Here is a 21,023-nt window from a genome sequence, read left to right on the forward strand (position 1 = left end):
ACTTATAGTATCTTTACGTAGTTTATAAATATATAAATTTTATTTCAAAAAAACTGAAAATTCTATAGGCAAATGTCTGATCAAAGTTAAATTCTCGAAAAGCAAAAAGCGTCACATAAAATGGGACGGAGAAAGTACGTAAGGTGCTCAGAAATAGTTGAAGTAGCTGAATAGGAATTGAATTACTATAACAATAATCCTTCATCCAAAACAAAGGAAATTTAAATCTTTTTTCAACTTTCCATTTATCTATTGTTTCATAAATTTCTTCATCAATTTTTTTTTGACACCAGTAACATTGTATTTCAGTCAATCCTTGGGTAGTACTAAAAAACCATATTTACAAAATAAGAAAAAGATTTAAAGTCCTTCCAATGCTAAACTAGGAACTAGATGGATCCTAAACCATCTATGATTGACTCAGTCACATTGGAGTAGACATTTGTACACCAAAAACAGAACAACGAAATACATTTAAGCTTGAGTTCTTGCAGGTTGTTGTTCCTATTTTCGAAACATCTATCATTTCTCTCTCTCCATATAGTCCACCATATACAAGCAGGTATTTTCTCCATCTTCCACTGTTTGTAGCCTCAACTCCAGCCTCCTCCCAACAGAAAAGAGTCTCATCAATCTTACTAGGCGATGAAAATAAGATTCTTATGAGAGAAAGCCTCCAATACGTTCGTGCATTTGCTTGCCTTGCCGTTTTCATACGTTTTTCGGTGGGAGCCTGAAGCTGAGACCTGTACTCCAGGAAATGCCTCTGAGATTAAGGAAAATCTGCCACAGTTATACAGTGAAATTGCAGTGTAGAAAGAGGTATTTTACTATCTCTGTATACTTACCACATAAGGAGCATCAAATTTATTTTATATTTTTTTTTATAAAAAGGAGTTACACAAATAGTAAAGGGTCATTTAGCTACTCCTTATCCAAGTATTGCCAGTGCATGTACTCTTCTTGTTTTTTTTAATGAAGATATCATAAAAGGCATAAAAAAGGTGCAAAGAGATTGCAAAACATACAAAACTAGAGAGCTAACAAAGCTAAAAAATGTCCAGCCTTCATGTTGTAGCACATGTTTTCAAATTAAAATAGAATGAAAGATTCATACACACACTTAAGGTACATAAAATTTCAGGTAGGAAAAGTTCAAAACTGATTTGGAACTCAAAGAGTGGAATACTTTCAATGTGTTATAGACCTGTATCTCTTTCAAATAAGATGATTTGTAGACCAGTCATTACTTTCCAGCAAAATTGGTCTATGATCTAAGATAACCAAAAGTTGGGAGAGAGTTGATTTATAGAGCCAAAAGTATCATTCCATTCATTACAGACTAGGAATCTGAATTTCTGCAAGCTTGAGCAGATTCTTCTCCACTAAACCAGGTGTAGCAAGCTCCTTGTTATGGGAGATCAATCAATTCCATGTCCTAAATAAAGTTAGAGAAAAGCTACTCATAGCTCTTAACCTTCGTAAAACAACATGCATAGTATAATCCCATAGGTGGAGTCTGCAAAGGGTAGTGTGTATGCAAACCTTATTCTTACCTTGTGCATGCAGAGAAGTTGTTCCTAAAATACCTTTTGCTCAAGTGATAGACGTCAAAGCAATTTGAAAAAAAGAAGTAAACTGGACATATCAAATAATACGGAAAGCATTACATGGCATTCAGAAAACAAGAAATAACAACAGTAGTCAAATAATGCGATAACCAGAGCTCAAGAAACAATGGGGAGTAACAGATAACATAGGACAAGACTGCTGATATAAACAGAGAAATAGGTATGGTGCTCTTGACCTTGGTATGCAATTGAATCTTTCATAAACCCTCGACTCCCAAAATTCTAATCTTTCCCGATCAGAGTATGGCTTATAAACTCCAGTGAAAGGATGTCAAGCTTCCATTTTTGTACCAGACTTTCATCAATCATAACTCAATTCTCATCTTCTTACCATGACTTGATCCTTACAAAGCAGTCATACGTGTTGAAGTTTTGATTTCCATTCCCCTTCAACAAGGAAGGAGAATAGTTGAAGAAGTATGATATGTGCAGACTGACTTGATACTTGCTTTCTTTGAGACTCTTTTTACTACTTAATACATACCAGACATTCATCAATCATAACTCTTCTCGTCTTCTCACCATGATTCTATCCTTACAAAGTGATCATACTAGAGGTTTTGATATACTTTTTAGACATACTCATGGATTTTCCTTCCCCATCTGCATATGTCACCTTGCGATCTGAAGCTGATTCAAGAGCTCACATATCCATCGGAGATTCTCATCATTGATTTTTATTCTGCTTGTGAATCGATGGACATACTCGATTAAGAAAAAACAAGTAATTATGGCTTTCGTCAATGAACTATTAATTCAAAGGACTTCTCACCAACAAGAAAGAAAGTTTTTGCACAATCAACATGCAGGCAAGAAGTCCTGTGTTTTCTGTTTCAAAGAAATCTTTTTCCTCAAGTGGTTTCTCTTTCTTTTATGCTGAAATAATTAAGTACATGCGGGCATGTATCTATATATAGTCATATATCCTTGATTTCGATGTACTGTTGCATATTCTATAACGTATAAGATAATACAAAAATTCTTGCATAAGTATGCATGTATCATTTTATATTATCTCGAAAACCAAATGTTCTATTTATAATGCAACGCTTTCTTACCAAAACAAAACATTGCATTGATATTGAACAGTTTTTTACGTTAGATTTTTCTTTTTAATAAAGGAAACAAAATTAATCTTGAGGGATGGAAACAAAGGAGTCGTTTGATAGAATGTATAATAGAGTGTATAAGTAATGCTTGCACTAGCAGTGCATGTATTAGTTATGCTTGCAATAATTATACATAGTTTATATTTATGCATTGTTCGGTTTTGATGCATTAAAAATAGAATGCATTGCATTACAAAATTATTTACAAAAATACCCTTCACTATTAATGGTGGAAAAGATATAAAAAAGGTATTGAGGGAAAAGTGGGTCTTTAATTGAGTTAATGCATGCATTAAAAGCATTGCATTGCTAATACCTAGAAATCTATGGTATTAGCAATACACACCTTAATGCACAATAGAGTGTATAGGTTGGAAAAGAGTATCAAACAAGTTACTACTAATACACAAGACTAATGCATGCTATTTTTTCTAATACACTCTACCAAACGATCTAGTGCATTAACCAAGTTTAAATAATCATACGATCATCATAAACACATATTACATTTTGATCTTGTTGATTGAGAATCGTACCTGTGCTTTGCTGGTTTTTCTGTCCCTAATAAGTAAATCTGACCACGTCCTATAGGGATCATCGAATCAATAGCTGAATTTCTGAAAGAGTTTTTATAATGCTATTACTTCAATTAAACATTGAGTCAAAGGATCACTAAAGCTAAAGCAAATGCACCTACAGAATGACGGCTCCAGAGGTGCTGCCACGTGTGCCAGCACTGACAAGCGTTTCCAGACAAAGAGGGGTGAAAAATGCTTGCTGCCAACTTGCCAGTCCTTGATCAATAAGTGGAGCATTCTAAACCTACATTAACAATCAATGAGGCACACATATTTCAACAGCTAATTGAGTAGCCATTCTCATAAAACAGTGTAGTTTTTAGTTTGGGGTGCCAATAGTAGCATAGTTGCTTAGTCGTCCTTTCCCATACAGAAAACAATATAGGTGCTTTTCATGCTGCCTTTATCAGAAATGTTCTAGACACACCTAGATGCTCAAGGAAATGCACATATGATCACTTGGCTTTAGAAATGGGACACATAATTTTGTTTAATTATCTTGTGCATTGAATAAGATCCTCATTTAAGTTGCCCAAACTCTCCAAAATTGTTGCCACACTCATGTCGGAACCTCCAAAAAAGAGCACTACCTTTTGTGGATCAGACACACTCTTCGACATTTTTGAAGAGTACGAGCAACATAGAGGTTCTCACAAGTCATGGAAGGTGAACAAGACAACCACTACTTGTTTCAAGGTTCTTACATACCAAATACTAATAAGCTATGTTGTTCGGACACTTCAAAGATGTCGATGGGTGCGTGTCGGATCCTCCAAAAATAGTGTATTTTTGAAGGATCCAACACGGGTGCGGCAACATTTCTTGAGAGACCGAGCAACTTAGCTAATAAGCACATTAACCATCTACAACACCAATAAGATACGAATAATATATCGCGGGCCGGTGTGGTGGGGGGGGGGGGGGGAGGTAGGGGGATGGGAAAAGGAAATTAAGAAAATCAAGAACACAGCTAATTAAGTCACTAGACAAAGCAAGTATAAGATGCAGAAAAGCCTGTTCACAACAAACAATTGTTGATTTCACATGAAGGAACAAGAAGAAAGAAAACCAACTATAGACTGTCTCAATTTACTCTGCTATCCATGAACCTGACCAGCTGTTCATATGCATAGTTACAGCTTCAGAATGTTGCTGAACAATTATCGAAGAATCATTTTACTGTTGATTGAGTTTACAAGCTAGTATCAAGACCTCCTTACTCTTTATCCGCAGGTTTCCATGAACTTGCAGCAGCACGGGAACTAGACTGTGGCCTTGGAACTGGGTTAAAGGTGAATCCTGTCAAATTACTTGCACCTTTTTGAGAGGGTATGGGGGGAGGCACACTGGAATTGGCAGGCAGATGATATAGAGGAGATGGTTGTGAAGAAAAACTGTTACGGATAGGGGCAGAAGATGGATAAGGAAACACTGATCCTGTAGGAAGAGGCAGCAACATTCTCAAGGTTGAGTATTCAGGCGGAAAGGTCTTTGGTGGTTCATTTGTTCTTTCATTCTGAGCATCTGGCGGCAACCATTCAGGCATATCAGCATCATTAAATAAATTCTTCTTACCCGAGCTATGAAACGGAACCATCGATGAACCATATGCACAAACAGGAACTGTCACTGGAATAGCATGACTTTGGCTGTAATGCTTCTCTTCCATTTGCCTAGAAGCAGTGACCAGTTGACTATAGTCATTAACATTTCTAGCTAGGGGCATCTCTTTACTGATCGATATTACTGACCTAGGAATAGTCATGCAAGCTGAAGGTGCCACAAGTCTGGTGGGCTGTTTAGACATACCTAAAATTCTACTTCCAGAAAGTTGAAGCCTATTGCCAATAATGGATCCATAGGAATGATGGGAACTTGAAGATATTCCACTAGCAGTTCCGAAGTCGAACTCAGGGAGATCTTCACCATCTGGAAATGCCATTTTTCGTTTTGATGCATTGGACAGCAATGATATTACAGGTTTTGGGAGGTTCCTGCTTTCCTTGGGTGGTTCATCATTTGACTGGTGCACATAAGAAGCTTCAATGCTCGACAAGTGCCCTTTAGATCCCAAAAGATGTGATCCGGAAAATTCAGATTTTTTTTGCTGAAAAGGTGGTGACTTCACACCTGAAGCTGTTAAAGTCGTCCTGCTTGCAGAATCAATACCAATATTCTTGTTATCAGTGACATTTGCTACTTCAATATTTGAGAAAGAGCTCAGTGGGGCAGATGGGTCTGAGTTCTCAACTGATGGCACAGATAAAGAACCTTGTCCCCCACCTTGCAACATAGAAGAATCAGATAGAGACTTTTGAAGCTGCTCCTGCAAAGAATTAGCCTTTTCCTCAGACTTTTTAAGAACAGAAGTCAAAGCTGTTTGACTTTTCTGCCATACAACACAACCAATCATCAACTGAGAGTTCCCTTCCACAGCTGCCGTTCCCTTCAAGAAACCATATTTTTCAAGAACAATGAAAACTTCATTGCTAGGTGGACATAGGTAAATAGTAACATCTGGAGATATCTTTGCTCTACCGACTCTGCCACATCTCATATAATCTTTAACAGCCTAAAGAAGACAACACTATCTTAAGCAGGGGAACATTTACAGAAACAATATTTTCATTTATTGGTAGGAATAGCATTTACCGCTTTCATGCCCTCGAGTTCTATTACAGAAGCTCCCTCCTTGAGGCAAATAGAAACTACCTGAACACAAAACAATTTACTTAATAATAAATCACACTAATACAGCCGATGTATCTGAATCATCTGATCACGAGAGCATATAATCTATAATAGCCTTATTGTGCCTTCATACACCAAATATTAGTTTTTTTGCACTAAGGACTTGTAAAGCCTTTTAACAAGGTGGGGAACCTCCAACTGTACATCAAAAGCATACAGAATTTTTATTTTTATTTTTTTCTAGGAAAAGGAATAAAAGAAGATGGTTCAACTTGGTAGATGATGAGCTTGCCTTACTACCCTTCTCCACTTAAATATCTGGCTTTTTATCTATGGAAGGTTTGAACAGAAGCATGAGAATTATTGCAACAACATACCTAGTGCAGTTCCGCAAAGTAGAGTCTAAAGAGGATAGAGTATATGCAGACCTTACCACTAACTCAGAGGTAGAGAGGCAAGCATGGAGAACTATTATGAGACGTAAAATATTCAAGTCTAACTGTTGAAGATTCAACATTATAGTTGCTGATGACGCAATTACATTTCAATTCCAAGGAAGTTAGGGTAGAAGAAACTGACTCGGAGACTTGGAACCTTGGCTTAGTAATGAATGAAGGGAAGCTCGTCGAACTTTTTCCGCCGGCGGAAAATTCCTCATCCGTGAGTATTTTTCATCAGCAGAAGAATTCCTCATTTGTGAGCTACTGGGGATCTATTAGGATTCCTCATATGAAAGGATTGATTTTACTAGCCTCATACTCGCTTCAATATGTCCACTCAACATTTTTATTTTGGTTCAAAGTGTTCACTTATAAAATAAAAAAGGAGTAAATTATTTCCTTCAGAACTTACCCCTATTTAGATAAGTGAGTTTTTATGTAATCAAGAAAATTAATTAGATAATAGTTACATAAGGGTAGTTTAGTCAAAAAGTTTATTTCATAGTGAAAAGTCAAAAACACACTTAAAGTATCCTAATTTATTCGAGTTTCATACTTAAATTATTAGGTGAGCAAGTTTCCTACCTAAACTATCAGCAAATGTTTATCAAAACACGTCGTTACTGACTAGACCAAGTGTTCGCATACAATGGCTTCTAGGCACGTGACAACTTCATTTTCTCATAAATTTCATCCACATGACACATGTAACGACTATATGACCTGACCCATTAATTTTGTATTGTTTTTTTTAAAAAAAAATCAATTATTAACCCTAAGCTCTTCCATTCATCATTTCTCAAACATTTTTCTTCATTTCTTCTTCTCTGCTGCAGATCTTCTCAACCTACTACTTCATAGATTATCAGCAATTTGCTTCATTTTCTTCTTCTATCAGGGAGAATCATATTTTCTTCTACTTTTTCATTAGTTATATTTTCTTCTCTACTTTTATCCATATGACATCAAGACCTCTATGATTTGAGCAGAAATTTAAGTAGCTTGAGCCCACTAGAGTGGACTAATAATATTGTTTTTGAGAACATGTTGTATTCCTCAACATTAAGGATATGTTGGAGACTGAAAAATGGACTCCAACAAGAGAAAAAAAATTAAGGCTAATAGATTACAAAGTACCTATAAAATCCAAAATTTGTGCAGCTTTTTCTATCCCTTCTTCTTTACACCAAATATAATAGTAGTCAAGCAATTCCATTCGACTCTCTATTAAATTAGCTTTGTTTTCAAAGCATCTGTTATTTCTTTCTTTCCAAATAGACCACCAAATGCATGATGGTATTATACTCCATTTTTTCATAGAAATTTTCCCCCCTCTGCTGATCCAACAACTAAGTAGATCTGTTGTATGCCCTAGCATAATCCCTTCGGTAAGTGTTAGTCCTAAAAGAAGGTTCCACAATTATGTTGTCACTCTATAGTGAAGGAACAAGTGGTGGTTGGTTTCCTGAGTCTCATTATAGGAGAGCACCAAGAGGCAATATAGAAACCTCTCCTTTTCAATTTCTCATGTGAGGAGCATGCTCTTCTGCCAACCAACCAAGAGAAACATTTTATCTTGGTTGGAACCTTGTTCCTCCAAGTCTGCTTCCAAGGTCCAAGCTTACAAACTGCATGCTCTTTCACCTCCTTTTTATAAAGCTTGTTAACATAAAGGCTTTAATATCTAGAGTGTTTCCACCCAATAGAATCTATTTCTACCAATAACCCTTACAGAACATGTAATAGCTCAGCCACTCTACCAATCACCCAGTCATTTAAATGCCTTCTGAACCCAATATTCCATCCATGAGTAGACCATACCTTAGCCACTGTTTCATCCAGTTTGGTGCACAAGGAAAGTAAGTTTGGAAATAAGACCATCAACTTGGGAAGCCATCTGGGCCTGGGGCCTTGTCCCAGGCACACAACTTGTCTCCAGGACTTCATCTTCCTCAAACACGACTTGGTTTGTTCTGCGATGTTTCTGTTTGGGAACTCAAACAGAAACTTCTCATCATTCAGTTCGCAAATGTTGATTTTCCAAAGGCTTTCTTCCAATTAGTTGATCACCATCTTCTTATGTCTGCTAAAGTTGTCCTCTCCTTGGGCTTCTCATTGCAAAACCCAACTAAGCATCTCGATAACAGATCACCCTCCTGGGTACTTATTTTATCTAGGACTTCCACCTTACTTATAATGCTTTTGACCTCTATACTACATAGGTTCCTGGATTGCCATTTACCATCTCATATAGCATTAGCATATGGGCAATCAACAACCACCCTTGTACTGGGTATTTCTCCTTTCCTTTCTTGCATTTAATGAACCTGTCAATCTTCAATGCAACATCCACCCACCCCACATTCGATGCCAACTCAGGAATAATTAGGCCTGACCTTCCCCCTCTATATACAGTATGATGCTTATGAACCTCCTGATGACGATAACATAGAAGAGTTCAACTATGTCTTGGTTTCTGGTATCCTAGTTTGTTTAGGCTTTGTTGTCTCTGTACCATAATCAACTAGGACTCTTGGTTAGTCTCTGCATGTATATATATCCTCGTGTTGAATATGATTGCTAGAGAAAGATTTTATTTCATGGTATCAAAGCCCTAAAAGGTTAAAACAACCAAAAAAAGAAACAGAAAAACAGAGAACTAACTCCAATGGCGATGGACGATAATATCTCCACAGCCTCTGAATCGTTAGGACCAAATTTGATTGCAACTACACAAACCTCATTCACTAATATGCCTTTACCGTCACCGAATCTCGCACACCAATTACCAATTAAACTCACCTCAAATTTTTTATTGTGGAAGACACAATTTCCTCCGATGGTTCGAGGGTGTGGTCTTGGTCATATCGATGGAAGCGCAGTGATTCCAGATCAGGTTCTGACTGGTGATCAGCCTAATCCCGTGTAACATGTTTGGCTACGACAAGATCAACTTGTGTTAAGTTGGATTGTTGCCTCAGTCTCAGAAGGTATTTTACCTCAACTGGTTGGTGCAGAGACGACTCATAAAGCATTGAACAAACTTGTGGCTGCCTATGCATCTGGTTCCAAGCCACAAATTCGTGAGTTGAAAATACAGTTCCACACATTGCGGAGAGACAATTCAAGTATCGAAACCTATGTGCAACATGCAAAGGGTATTGCAGACAAATTGGCTGCATTGCAGCATCCCGTTGCTGATGATGATTTGGTAGAATTCATTGTTGTTGGTTTGGGACCAACCTATCGTCCTTTTACACGATCACTTGAATCGCGTCAAGAAGATATTTCTTTTGATGCTTTATATGGATTGTTGTTGAATGAAGAACGACAATTGAAAAACAATGAGGCTCTTAATGTCATAGCACCAACTGCACAATTTAACCATACCTCAATTGCTACCAATCGTGGTCGGGGTAGAGGTAGAGGTAACAGAGGCCGTGGTCGCTCATTGAATCATGGTTACTCTCAGATGGCTCAAAATAATGGTTATTCATACAATCCTCCATCCTCTAATATGAAGTCGTTCGTCACTGATGCATCACCCATTATTTGTCACAATTGTGAAGGAAAAGGTCACATAGCACGAGTATGTCTGTTACCTAGAACACTCAATGAAACTCAATCTTTTGGCAGACCCGTCTCCAACCTAGCAAACACCCAACCCTCACCTACCCAAGATTGGTTGATGGATAGTGGCACCACGCATCATCTAACAGCTAACCTTAATAATCTTGGAATTCACTCTGAATATCAAGGTCCAGAGGAGGTGACTTTAGGTAATGGCTCTAAACTACCAATTTCTCATATAGGTAAAAGCTCTATTATGGCTTCTGCAAAAAAAATTACACTTGGACGATATTCTTCATGTTCCGACAGCTACTCAAAACTTGGTATCCATAAATTCTTTTACCAAATCTAATAATGTTTCTGTTGAATTTTTTCCTAACAATTTTTTGATTAGGAACTTGGAAACGAGGGCACCACTACACAAAGGGTTGAGTAAGGACTATATTCACTTCTAGTTACAAAGTTATCATCTCCAGCTTGCTTTGCAACTTCTCTCGGTGTTTGGCATGCTCGTTTGGCTCATGCATCATATCCTACCGTTCGTCAAGCATTACCATCAACTGTTTTAAAGTCTAGTAAATCTTCTAGTTTATGTGCTACATGCTGTTAGCAAAAGTCATAAGGTCCCTATTAGTGAGTCTAGTTTTCAGGCCTCCAGGCCTTTTGATTTAATTTGTTCAGATGTTTGGGGTCCAGCCCCAGTTGTTTCTAATGATGGTTATCGTTATTATGTGATCTTTTTCGATCACTTTAGTAAATATACGTGGATATATTTTCTTCACTTTAACTCTGAAGTCCTTGCTGTGTTTATTCAATTTCGTACCTTGGTTGAAAAATATTTTGGTTGTCCAATTAAATCTTTTCAAGCTGATTGGGGTGGTGAGTTTCAAGCTTTGACAAGTTACTTACGTGATAATGGCATTACACAACGCTCTTTTTGTCCTTATACACCCGAACAAAATGGTTGTGCTGAACGTAAACATAGGCATATCGTGGAAACTGGTAGAGCATTACTACATCATGCTAACGTCCCCTCTCGTTTTTGGACTATTGCTTTTGAAACTGCAGTCTACACCATTAACAGATTACCTACGCCTAGATTGGAAAATCAATCTCCTTTTTTGGTATTATTTCGAATTGAACCAGATTATTCTCTATTGCGCGTTTTTGGTTGTCTTTGCTTTCCTTGGTTGCGTCCGTATACGAAGGACAAATTATCACCTCGTTCAAAACCTTGTGCGTTCTTGGGATATAGTAAAATTCATAAAGGATATAAATGTTTTGATCCTATTTTCTCCAAATTTTTTGTATCTCGGCATGTCATTTTTTATGAAAGTGTGTTTCCTTTTTCATCACAGGATGTTATGGTGCTCGAAACATCAACCAATGCCACCAACAATCCTCTCATATTCCAACTTCCAATTACATCTCCAACAGTTCCTTCTCCACCTCCATTTTTGTGTACCTCCCAGCCACATTCACCTTCCAGTCAAATTGAAACTCTACCTACAACCCCTTTAATTACATTTGGAACTTTGCAACCTTTACAAACTCACTCTTCAGTTAATGCGATTTTTCAGTGTACTGACCTCTCTAAATTTGACTTGCCGGTTGGTGCCTCTGACTGTATTCCATCTCAGTTGCCCTCAACACCTGCTCGACGAATGGTTACTCAGTCTCAAACAGGTTCATTGAAGCTCAACAACCATTTTCCATGTCTGTTGTTACTCCTTCATTTGAGGAACCTACATGTTACACTCAAGCTATTAAGACTAAACATTGGCGTAGTGCTATGGCTGAGGAGTATAACGCTTTAATACAGAATGGCACATGGCAGCTTGTTCCTCCATCTCCGTCGCAAAATATCATTGGTTGTCGCTGGATATTTAAAACAAAATTGAAAGTTGATGGTTCCTTAGAAGGTTACAAGGCTCGTCTAGTTGCAAAAGGTTACAAGGCTCGTCTCGTTGTCTGGGGTTGATTTGTGGATACCTTTAGTCCAGTTGTTAAGCCAACTACTATTCGTTTGTTACTCTCGTTAGCAGTGACTAATGGTTGGCATATAACGTAGTTGGACATCTCCAATGCTTTTTTTCATGGACACTTAAATGAGGTGGTATATATGTCTCAGCAAACTGGTTATATTGACCCCTCTCGTCCCGATCATGTCTGCCTACTTAAGCGCTCTCTTTATGGTCTCAAACAGGCACCTCAAATGTGGAACAAGCGCCTCACTGATGCTCTCCTTTCGCTTGGGTTCATGGGTTCTAAGGCTGATATTTCTCTATTTTATATGTCCACTCCAGGTGACAATTTTCTGCTTGATATATGTGGATGATATTTTAGTGATGGGCAATAACCCTGTACATATCAAGGCTTTGCTTGCTCAACTTCAATCTCAGTTTGCCGTCCGTGATTTAGGCACCTTATCCTATTTTTTGGGTATTGCAGCAACTTGGACGAAGGAAGGATTATTCTTATCGCAACACAAGTATGTCACTGATTTTCTTCGCCGAGCACAGATGACTCGTGCAATCCTGTTACTACTCCCATTTCCCCAGCTTCAAAGCTTTCCTCTTCTGGTGGAATTCCTTTCAGTGATCCTACTTTGTATCGTAGTAGTTGGTGCCCTACAATACTTGACATTCACTCGTCCCGACATAGCATACGTAGTAAATAAAGTTTGACAATTTATGCATTGTCCTATGGACAGTCATTTGGTGGCAGTGAAGCGGATTTTGCGATACATTAAATCTACATCTGCTCATGGTTTATTCTTATCACCCACCTCAACCACCCTACTTCATGGTTTCACAGATTCTGATTGGGGTGGCGATATGGATGATCGAAAGTCTACTACTGGCTTTGCCATATATCTTGGCAACCACTTGATCTCATTGTCTTCACGTAAGCAGTGTGTTGTCTCAAGATCGAGTACTGAGGCTGAGTATAGGGCCCTGGCAGCTGCAACTTCTGAACTCACTTGGGTTGAGTTCCTTCTTCGTGAAATTGGTTGTTTCTCCTCTTCTACTCCTATTCTTTTATGTGATAATCTCAGTGCTACATACTTGATTGCCAATCCCATTTTTCATTCTCGTACAAAACACATGGAGATTGATTTTCATTTTGTTCGAGACAAGGTTTGTGCTAAAACTCTTGTGGTTCGTTATGTCAACACACATGATCAGATAGCCGATCTGTTGACTAAGCCATTGTCGAAGTCACGATTTCATGAATTGAAGTTCAAGTTGACAGTGGTTCAGCACCCTGCTCAACTTGAGGGGGAATGATGATGATAACATAGAAGAGTTCAACTATGTCTTGGTTTCTGGTATCCTAGTTTGTTTAGACTATGTTGTCTCTGTACCGTAATCAACTTGGTTTCTTGGTTAGTCTCTGTATGTATATATATCCTCGTGTAAGTTGAATATGATTGCTAGAGAAAGATTTTATTTCACCTCCCATGTATATTATTTTTTCTCGTGCAAAAATGCACTCCTCTTGCTCAGCTAGTTTCCACCTCCTTGACTCCTTTTTTTTCTTTGGATGTTTCTATTAGACAGATAAATCCATTCCAACACCTTTCTACTCATGGACAATCTGCGCATCATCTTTCTGCTTCTCTCTACCCATTTATACCATTCAGCTTTCTCAATTTCCCATCTGGTGACATCGAAAGATAAATACCAGCATTGAAATAGATTTGATTCTCTTCTATCCTACTAGTGGGTGATTTATCAATAATCACATTGGGTGATTATTGTTGGCTATTTTTTTAAAAAAAAGGTTGATTCCGGTAGAGGATGCCAGAAAAGATGGGCTCCTCTCTACTACAAGTAGGAGAGAGAACATTGGGAACTGTGTCTGGGAGTAAAAATCAATTGACTTCTTTGACCTTGTTTCTCAACACCCTCATGCTCGCAAATTGTTCAAACTTATATTCTTAGAGAAATAGAATAATTATAGCTAAACTTAGTTCTCCAGGGCATTCGACTCCGGATTTAAAAGCTGGATTACATTTGCAGCAACCACTTATCCTTTTTGAACGAGTTTTGGGCATGACAAAATCAGAAAAAACTACAATCTGCTCCAACAAAAACTCCATTAACACTGAAATAACAGGCCTCATATACATCATCCAACTCCCCGTTGTACTGCACAAGAAGCATAACATGCTCCACATGTGCAAATTCATTCACAGCTGCGCCTTGCCAAAAATCTTCTCAATTGTTGGATTGATTTTGTTTAGAAAATGCATTCATGTTCATGTATCTATTATTTTTGGATTTAATTCTATTGATAATGTCCACAAATTACGTTAAGTATCCATGTAGTGATGGACTGATGGTAGCTACCATATAGTAGTTCATATTATCTATTAAGAAAGCTTTAACAGACAATCTCAAAACTGATATGGTTACACTATTTTAGGGTTATTTTTTTATAAACGTGTTTTAGGGTTATCTTGCTATTAGAAACACTAATATTCTAGCTACATGCATTTTTGTCCCTGTAGTAAATTCAACTTTCTGGTTATCAAGAAAATATCACCTAATAAAGAATGAGGAGTATTGTTTTGTGACTTGAACAATTATAAGTAAACTCTCATTTAGTAACTTTGATTGCCCAAGCAGTCAAGCATATTTAAAATGAAGTATCCACTTTAAAATCCCCATAAGGTCACATTTGATAGAATAAGAAATTACTACTTCTCTTCTTTTTGATAATATATTCTAGTTGGTTTAAGTCCACTTCGAATGCATGGATAGGAGCCCACTTCATGAACCCCGTTCATCACTTTTCTTCATCTTCTACATTTCTATTTTAGAAGGTTACTACTTGAAACTTCAAGAATATGTTTTTTTTTTAAAAAAATTGCAATATGTTGAAACTTCAAGAACAGTATTAAATAGTGGTATTCTTTCTCTCTTTAACTCACTGTATATTGTGATGTCTTCAAGTAGGACAGTTTTGGTTACTAGTAGTTTTTCGAAGGTGAAGAAATTTAAGATGCATTTGCACATGCCACTAAAGGCACATTGGTTGCAAATAGCTAATTTGATTGAAGCAGAGCTACATTTTGGAAGTAATGTCGGTCAGTGTTGTTTATACTATTACTGGTGATAGTGTAATGACTGGTCAATGTTGTTTGAATTCAGAATCTAGCTATGCATTTGAATGGCTTAATGGTTGTCCAACTTGTCGAGAAGAAATTTGACAAGAACTTACTGCTAACCTCTTTCAGATAGATTTATTCAGAAGGGAAGGACCTGCATTAGTATCTCAATAATTTAAACATGGTTTTAATACACACTCCATGTTACTGGCAGACTTCCTGAGACTCAAAATGAAATGTCTAAGTCCTCTCCTTTAACTCATTGTTTATCTCGAAATAGTTCAATTCGCCAGTAAAGCTAAGCTCCTACTGCTACTCCTCCTTTGTCCCTTTCAGACAACAATTCTGGCCGCCTAAGAGGACTAGCATCTTTTTCTATATCCAAAATAACTTGAAAAGCCAAGAAAAAAATCTACTCTGACAATAAACACGTATCTTCATCACATGAAATGCCACACTCAATTGTAAGTGATTGCAGACCAGTCTTTAATAAAAATTTATTACATGAGCTCAAAATATAGGTAATTTATGTTGTCACGTCATCAAGTTGACGACCTTAACATAAGAAGTTTCAGAGAGGTCAACTTGCTTCACTTTAGCTTCATTTATTTTAGTATTGTTACAATGGTTCAGAACGATAATATGATTGTTGATAGTTGACAAAAGTTTAGATAGGGATATTACATCCTTCTGGATTTATCAGCGGCTTTATTTTCTCAAATTATCTAGGTTTAATTTTTATCAAGACTTTTTGGCGAAAAACCTAGCCTGGATACTAGTTTATATTAATGCAAGCAAATTAGAAATACTAGCTTTTCAGCAATAAGGATTCACCACTTGTTTACAAGCAGATAATACCAACTGGTGTTGCCTTGCTCACTAACATTGACAGGCTTCAACGGATTTCTTAAATCAGCAGAATCACCAGTAAACCAAGAAGCATGCTTTCCAAATTTAACATATAAAACATTGTTAATCAAGTCAAAGAGCTCTGAATGATTAACATTCTCATCCCTTTTTTCTAATTCCAGAATATACACCTAATTATATAGTAGATATTTCAATATTTGGCTAGGAAACCCACGTGGATATATAGAACTGGATCAATGCCCTATTAGGTATGCTATAAAAAGTTTCTTGGGTGATATTAACAAAAGTCATTTTCTAATGTTGGTTGCATAAAAAATTGAAAAAGGTTTTCAGAATAATATTTTACAGAAGATAATTAACCTTTTTTTACAACAAACCTCAGTACCAAGTGGGATCGACAAATGAATCATCTATATCCTTTGTGCTCTGTTTGGTCTCATTTGATTACAACACTTTATAATTTTATCTTTCAAGACAGATTAAGAGCTCTCTAAACTATAGGTTCTCCAACAGTCACATGTTTCCCTACAACTACAAGGCCATATAGATCTCAAAACAAACTAAAAAGACTTCAAGCAAATATTGAACCTAATGTGTGTGTTACCCTACTTAAGACTAGACGAGTTGGTCTAGCCTATATGGATCTTATGCTTCTTTTGTTTCGCAAAATGCGCAGAATTCTGGTAGACTAAGTCTAAATTAATTTACACCACAGCTCTCTGTAATAAATAGTACTCTTATCAGTTGCCTCTACAAGTTAAAGAGGCATCTAGAAAATGTTTTTCCTTAAAACATGTAACGTAAGAAATAGTTTTTCCATACCCAAAAAAGCCTAAATATAAAGGGTACTCGTGTATAATATATATCTTTATTGTAATCAAAAGTTGGATAACATTCAAATGAATTGTTGTTCTTCTAATGGTGGTTGTACCTCCAAAGGCCTAGTCTAATATTAAGAAACTACACCCCGAAAAACAGGATATGGATTTTGAGTTCCATAGATGTATGTAGAGGCTGTTTAGCATCTTCAGTTGAAGTTCTCATAGAGGCAACAAGATAAGCCTTGTAAAATTGAGATGAGTGTTGGTTGTTCAGTACAACGTTACCTGATCATTTATATCGTTATCAGGAAACAAAAGATAACCTGAGATTTTCGTATCAAGATTGTATATCTCAGTTCAGTTCTATTGTTTTTGGGAGTTCTTAAACGATGATTCTGCTGTATCATTCTAAATTCATAATTTCTACCAAGATCCTTATTTGAGTATCGTGTTAGACAACTAACGGACAGCAGCTACCATCTTTGCCAAGAAGACGGAGAACTTCTAGAGTATCCAAAGTACGTTCATCTTCTCCAGATAAGCATGCCAACTCAACAAGGACTGTTAGATTGGATGGAGGGAGTATTTAATCAGTCTGAATAACTTAAAACATTTGCAGAGGAAAGTGACAGTCACAAATAAGATACAATTTTTGGATCACCAAGTTTAGGCAGCCAATAAACAGGTGACTTCTTCTTCTCTTTTTTTCATTTTCAAGGACCGAGGAGGAAGTGAGTAATCAGAGACTAGCGAAATGCATCACATATTTAAAGTAATGTTTCATGCATCTAATTTCTATTAGCCATTTCATCTTTCTACTTTTCAGCTGAAATCTCAAAAGAGAAAGGCATATTTTCTTCTTCCATCTTTTTCTGAAATTATTTAGGGCATCTACCACAAATGAATCATGTTAACTCTCCATATTAAAAAGCCCAGTTCAAGTAACAGAACAAAGATAACAAGTCTTACAGTTAGTGTCCGACTGCCTGAACCACGAAGATCTCTGACGTAGCTTTTGAAGTCAACAAATTTTACTCCGCCTCTAGCTTCAACAAATTCAGGCCACTTGACATCAAGCAACTTCTCGCCGCTACATAAAATTCATCATTCATAGGGTCAACAAAATATAGAGGACACCAATAGTTATCAAAGAAGACACAGAAAGCAGCTTGCCATGCATGCATGTCTGTAATGCTACAAATCAAGTGAACAGACGTAGATCCATCAACATCACATATTAAGAGGATCGGCGCAAGACCAAGTCAAATTGTGAACAAAAACATGGAAAATGGAAAGCCCTATAGAATATGCTCAATAGTAGAGGCAGCTAAAATAAAGTTATTAAATAGGTAACCATGAAATATGAGAATCTTTCCTGAATACAGATAAAATGACTGCCCAACTTCATACTGAAAGTGCCATCCTACTGAACAGTCGGTAAAGCCTAAACATATCTAAGGAAATCTATTAGAACTTAAACTACGCTAACTACATTGAATCAAATAGACACAATTCAAGAACATAACTAATTAAACTGAACGCACATGAAACTACCTAGAGTAGAAGAGATGTAAAAATTCCCAAATCTGTTCTGGTGGACAATTTAGAAGTAAGCTCAGTGTGCTTGACATATCATGAAAGGTGTCACGCAGGAATTCTAGGCATCTCTCCAATATAAAAGACCACACAAGCTCTTACTACACATCCCACTGACAATTTATTTTTTCCCTTCTCTTAACTGCACTCAACATGAACTGGAATATGTGATATACCTTAAGATAGTTCCCCATTTAAGCATTGAGATTTGTATGATTTTATGAATTATGCCTGAATGGACAACTATCAAACACAAAAGATCCAGATATCTTTCAATTGTAAGAGGCATGGAAAATAATTTCCCAGGAAACCCAACAAAAAAATAAATAAAGCTGTGTTTTGAATGTATGAAATGAAACATGGTGCTCTTTATATTCACATATTTCAGATCAAAATAAGCATCAGATGGGGATATGGTGATGCTACTCTCAGAAAATTGACACTAGAGAGATAATGTGTGGTTATAGATTGATTGAAGGATGTGTTTTGATTGCTCGTGGACCAAGTGTTCAAGCTACACATGTATGGTGAGTGATAACCTTACTAATAATTGTGTTTCGACAACTTAATGAAGATCTAATTCAAATTCTCCAATAGTTGAGGCGCTGATACATGTTCTTAATGTCCTTAAAAAAAACTGGTAATGTTCAGTTCTTAATGTCTTAACTAGGTCATCAAAAGCTTAGTTATCTTCTATCCGTGTACATCATAACAAAAGGAGGACTCTTCAGCTAACACTTATCACAAAAATGATCAAAGGGAAGATTGCCTGGTTACTGGCCAGTACATACACCACATGCAGGTAACAGGCTACCATTTTTTAGAATTATAGGAATGTTCTACAAAACATTTTTAAAAAAAATAGCAACAAGTTCTAAGGTTCTAGAGCATTCCACCAAACTGTAAAGATATGGTATCTAGACCTAACTTAACCCCAATTAGCTCATGAGGGAGGATTGCCCAAGTCCATATAAGCAAACCATCAATCCATTCCCCAAACAATGTGAGACTTTAACCCACTCTAACCCCCCCCTTTTTCACGCCCAGGCCCAGCTGGAATGTGGATTAGAAGCACATACAGGGATGACGGAGTAGATACCATGTAAAGATATGACACTTGGATTGGGTTTAACTCAACTCTACAAGTTAGCTCAAGAAAAGATGATTTGTAACACCACGGATTCGAGAAAGGACAACATATCAGAAGTTGCAAGTGCCACAGACGGAGGCCACCTTCAGACTGTAAGGTTGAGCCACGGACCGTACATGGGGTCCATGGTTAGTCACCTCAACTCCACCCAGAAAGTTCAGTAAAGGCACGATCCACGGCCGGACCTACGGACCGTAGGTTAGACCACAGTCCGTGGATCATGACCCTCAACACCAACTCTCTGAAGTCAAACAATGCCTTAACTGGACAAACCGTCGGTCAGGTCTGTCGATGGCCCCGTCAGCTTTTAAGTTAGGGTCATTTTTGTCTTTTGCCCTATGCGTTGGACACCTAAACTACATCGTTTAACCCCTAAACTACGTCATTTTGGTCATTTTAAGCCTAGAAGCTTGATCAAAACTAACCCTAAGCGATTCATTCACCAAAAATTCATCAAACTTAGAAAAATAGTAGAAAGAGTCGACCAAACCCCTCAAGAACACACAACAGGTTTTCTTCTATTCTAGCCCCGAAATTGAAGGAACTCTTTGTAGATTTCCTCACCACATATGTGGGATTTCACTAGTGGGTTATCTTCATCCACTAGGTCCCTAAAATTAAGTCAAATTCTTAATTCTCTATATCTTGCTTAGACCTAAGGTTTTTAAAACCTTAGATATTGGTTGTGATTAGCTGTTATAGTATTTGTAATCAGATTATCATGTTTTGTGGAATCATTTTTTAGTTACTTGCATGAAACTCTGAACCCTAGTTGTGTATATATATATATATATGCTTTAGTTTCGAATGTTTCATTGACAGTTCATAAATGTTGCATTCTTAGATTTGCATGTCAGAATATTAAGCTATCTAGTATTTCAATTATGTTGTGTCATACACATTTCCAGTTGGGAGTAGGCTTAGCACCAAGTTGGACTAGGGTCCAGCGTACCCTCATAGTCCCAGAACTACGTACCCATGTAGGTTTATAAGTCCCTCTATGGGCACCAGATTTAGAAATCACGTCAGTCATGCCCTCTCAATAGGGCGTATACATCGGACTCCAAGTTTAGCTCACATGATTTTACGTCGATTAATAGTAGCTCCCACAGTCAGATTCTAGTGCATTTGACCAGGTTTTCAATTATATTTCAATATTTAGTCACAGCATGTCATGTTTATAAGGAGTGCTTGGTCATTACATTTAGTCCGGTATTTACATTATGTTCAGATTATGTCATTGCTCATTCGTGCTTTTTACAGCTTACATATATGTCCAGTTATATTCTATGTCCTGCATGCTCAGTACATTCCAACTGTTGACGCATACTCTACGCTACATCCTTCAATAATGTGGGTTCAGGTCCTCAACATTCAGATCACGCATAAATCAGCTGTCGATCTATATTCAGCAGCTTCAGTGGTGAATCCTCATGCTTTGAGGACAATAG

General features: G+C 37.2%; 1 protein-coding gene across 14 annotated transcripts in view; it reads right to left on the bottom strand.

The window, feature by feature from the left end:
* Positions 1-200: 200 nt before the first annotated feature.
* Positions 201-21,023, bottom strand: part of LOC101259453 (uncharacterized) — a 30,017-nt gene continuing 9,194 nt past the window's right edge. For 2 of the 14 annotated variants that reach the window (XR_011210522.1, XR_011210524.1), the window contains exons 3-9: positions 17,796-17,916; positions 5,971-6,030; positions 4,539-5,890; positions 3,438-3,562; positions 3,277-3,357; positions 1,808-2,313; positions 201-766 (exon numbers count right to left, since the gene is read on the bottom strand). Coding sequence is in view for 4 of the 14 variants with exons in the window: in XM_026031866.2 (XP_025887651.1) it covers positions 425-746; positions 3,277-3,357; positions 3,434-3,562; positions 4,539-5,890; positions 5,971-6,030; positions 17,796-17,916 (2,065 nt within the window). In the remaining 10 variants the exon portion in view is untranslated. Of the gene's footprint in view, positions 2,314-3,276; positions 3,358-3,433; positions 3,563-4,432; positions 5,891-5,970; positions 6,031-17,795; positions 17,917-21,023 lie in introns of all 14 variants that reach the window. The other 12 variants (XR_011210520.1, XR_011210523.1, XR_011210519.1 and 9 more) reach the window with 9 other exon arrangements.

Source organism: Solanum lycopersicum, chromosome 7, assembly GCF_036512215.1.
Source record: "Solanum lycopersicum chromosome 7, SLM_r2.1".
NCBI lineage: Eukaryota > Viridiplantae > Streptophyta > Magnoliopsida > Solanales > Solanaceae > Solanum > Solanum lycopersicum.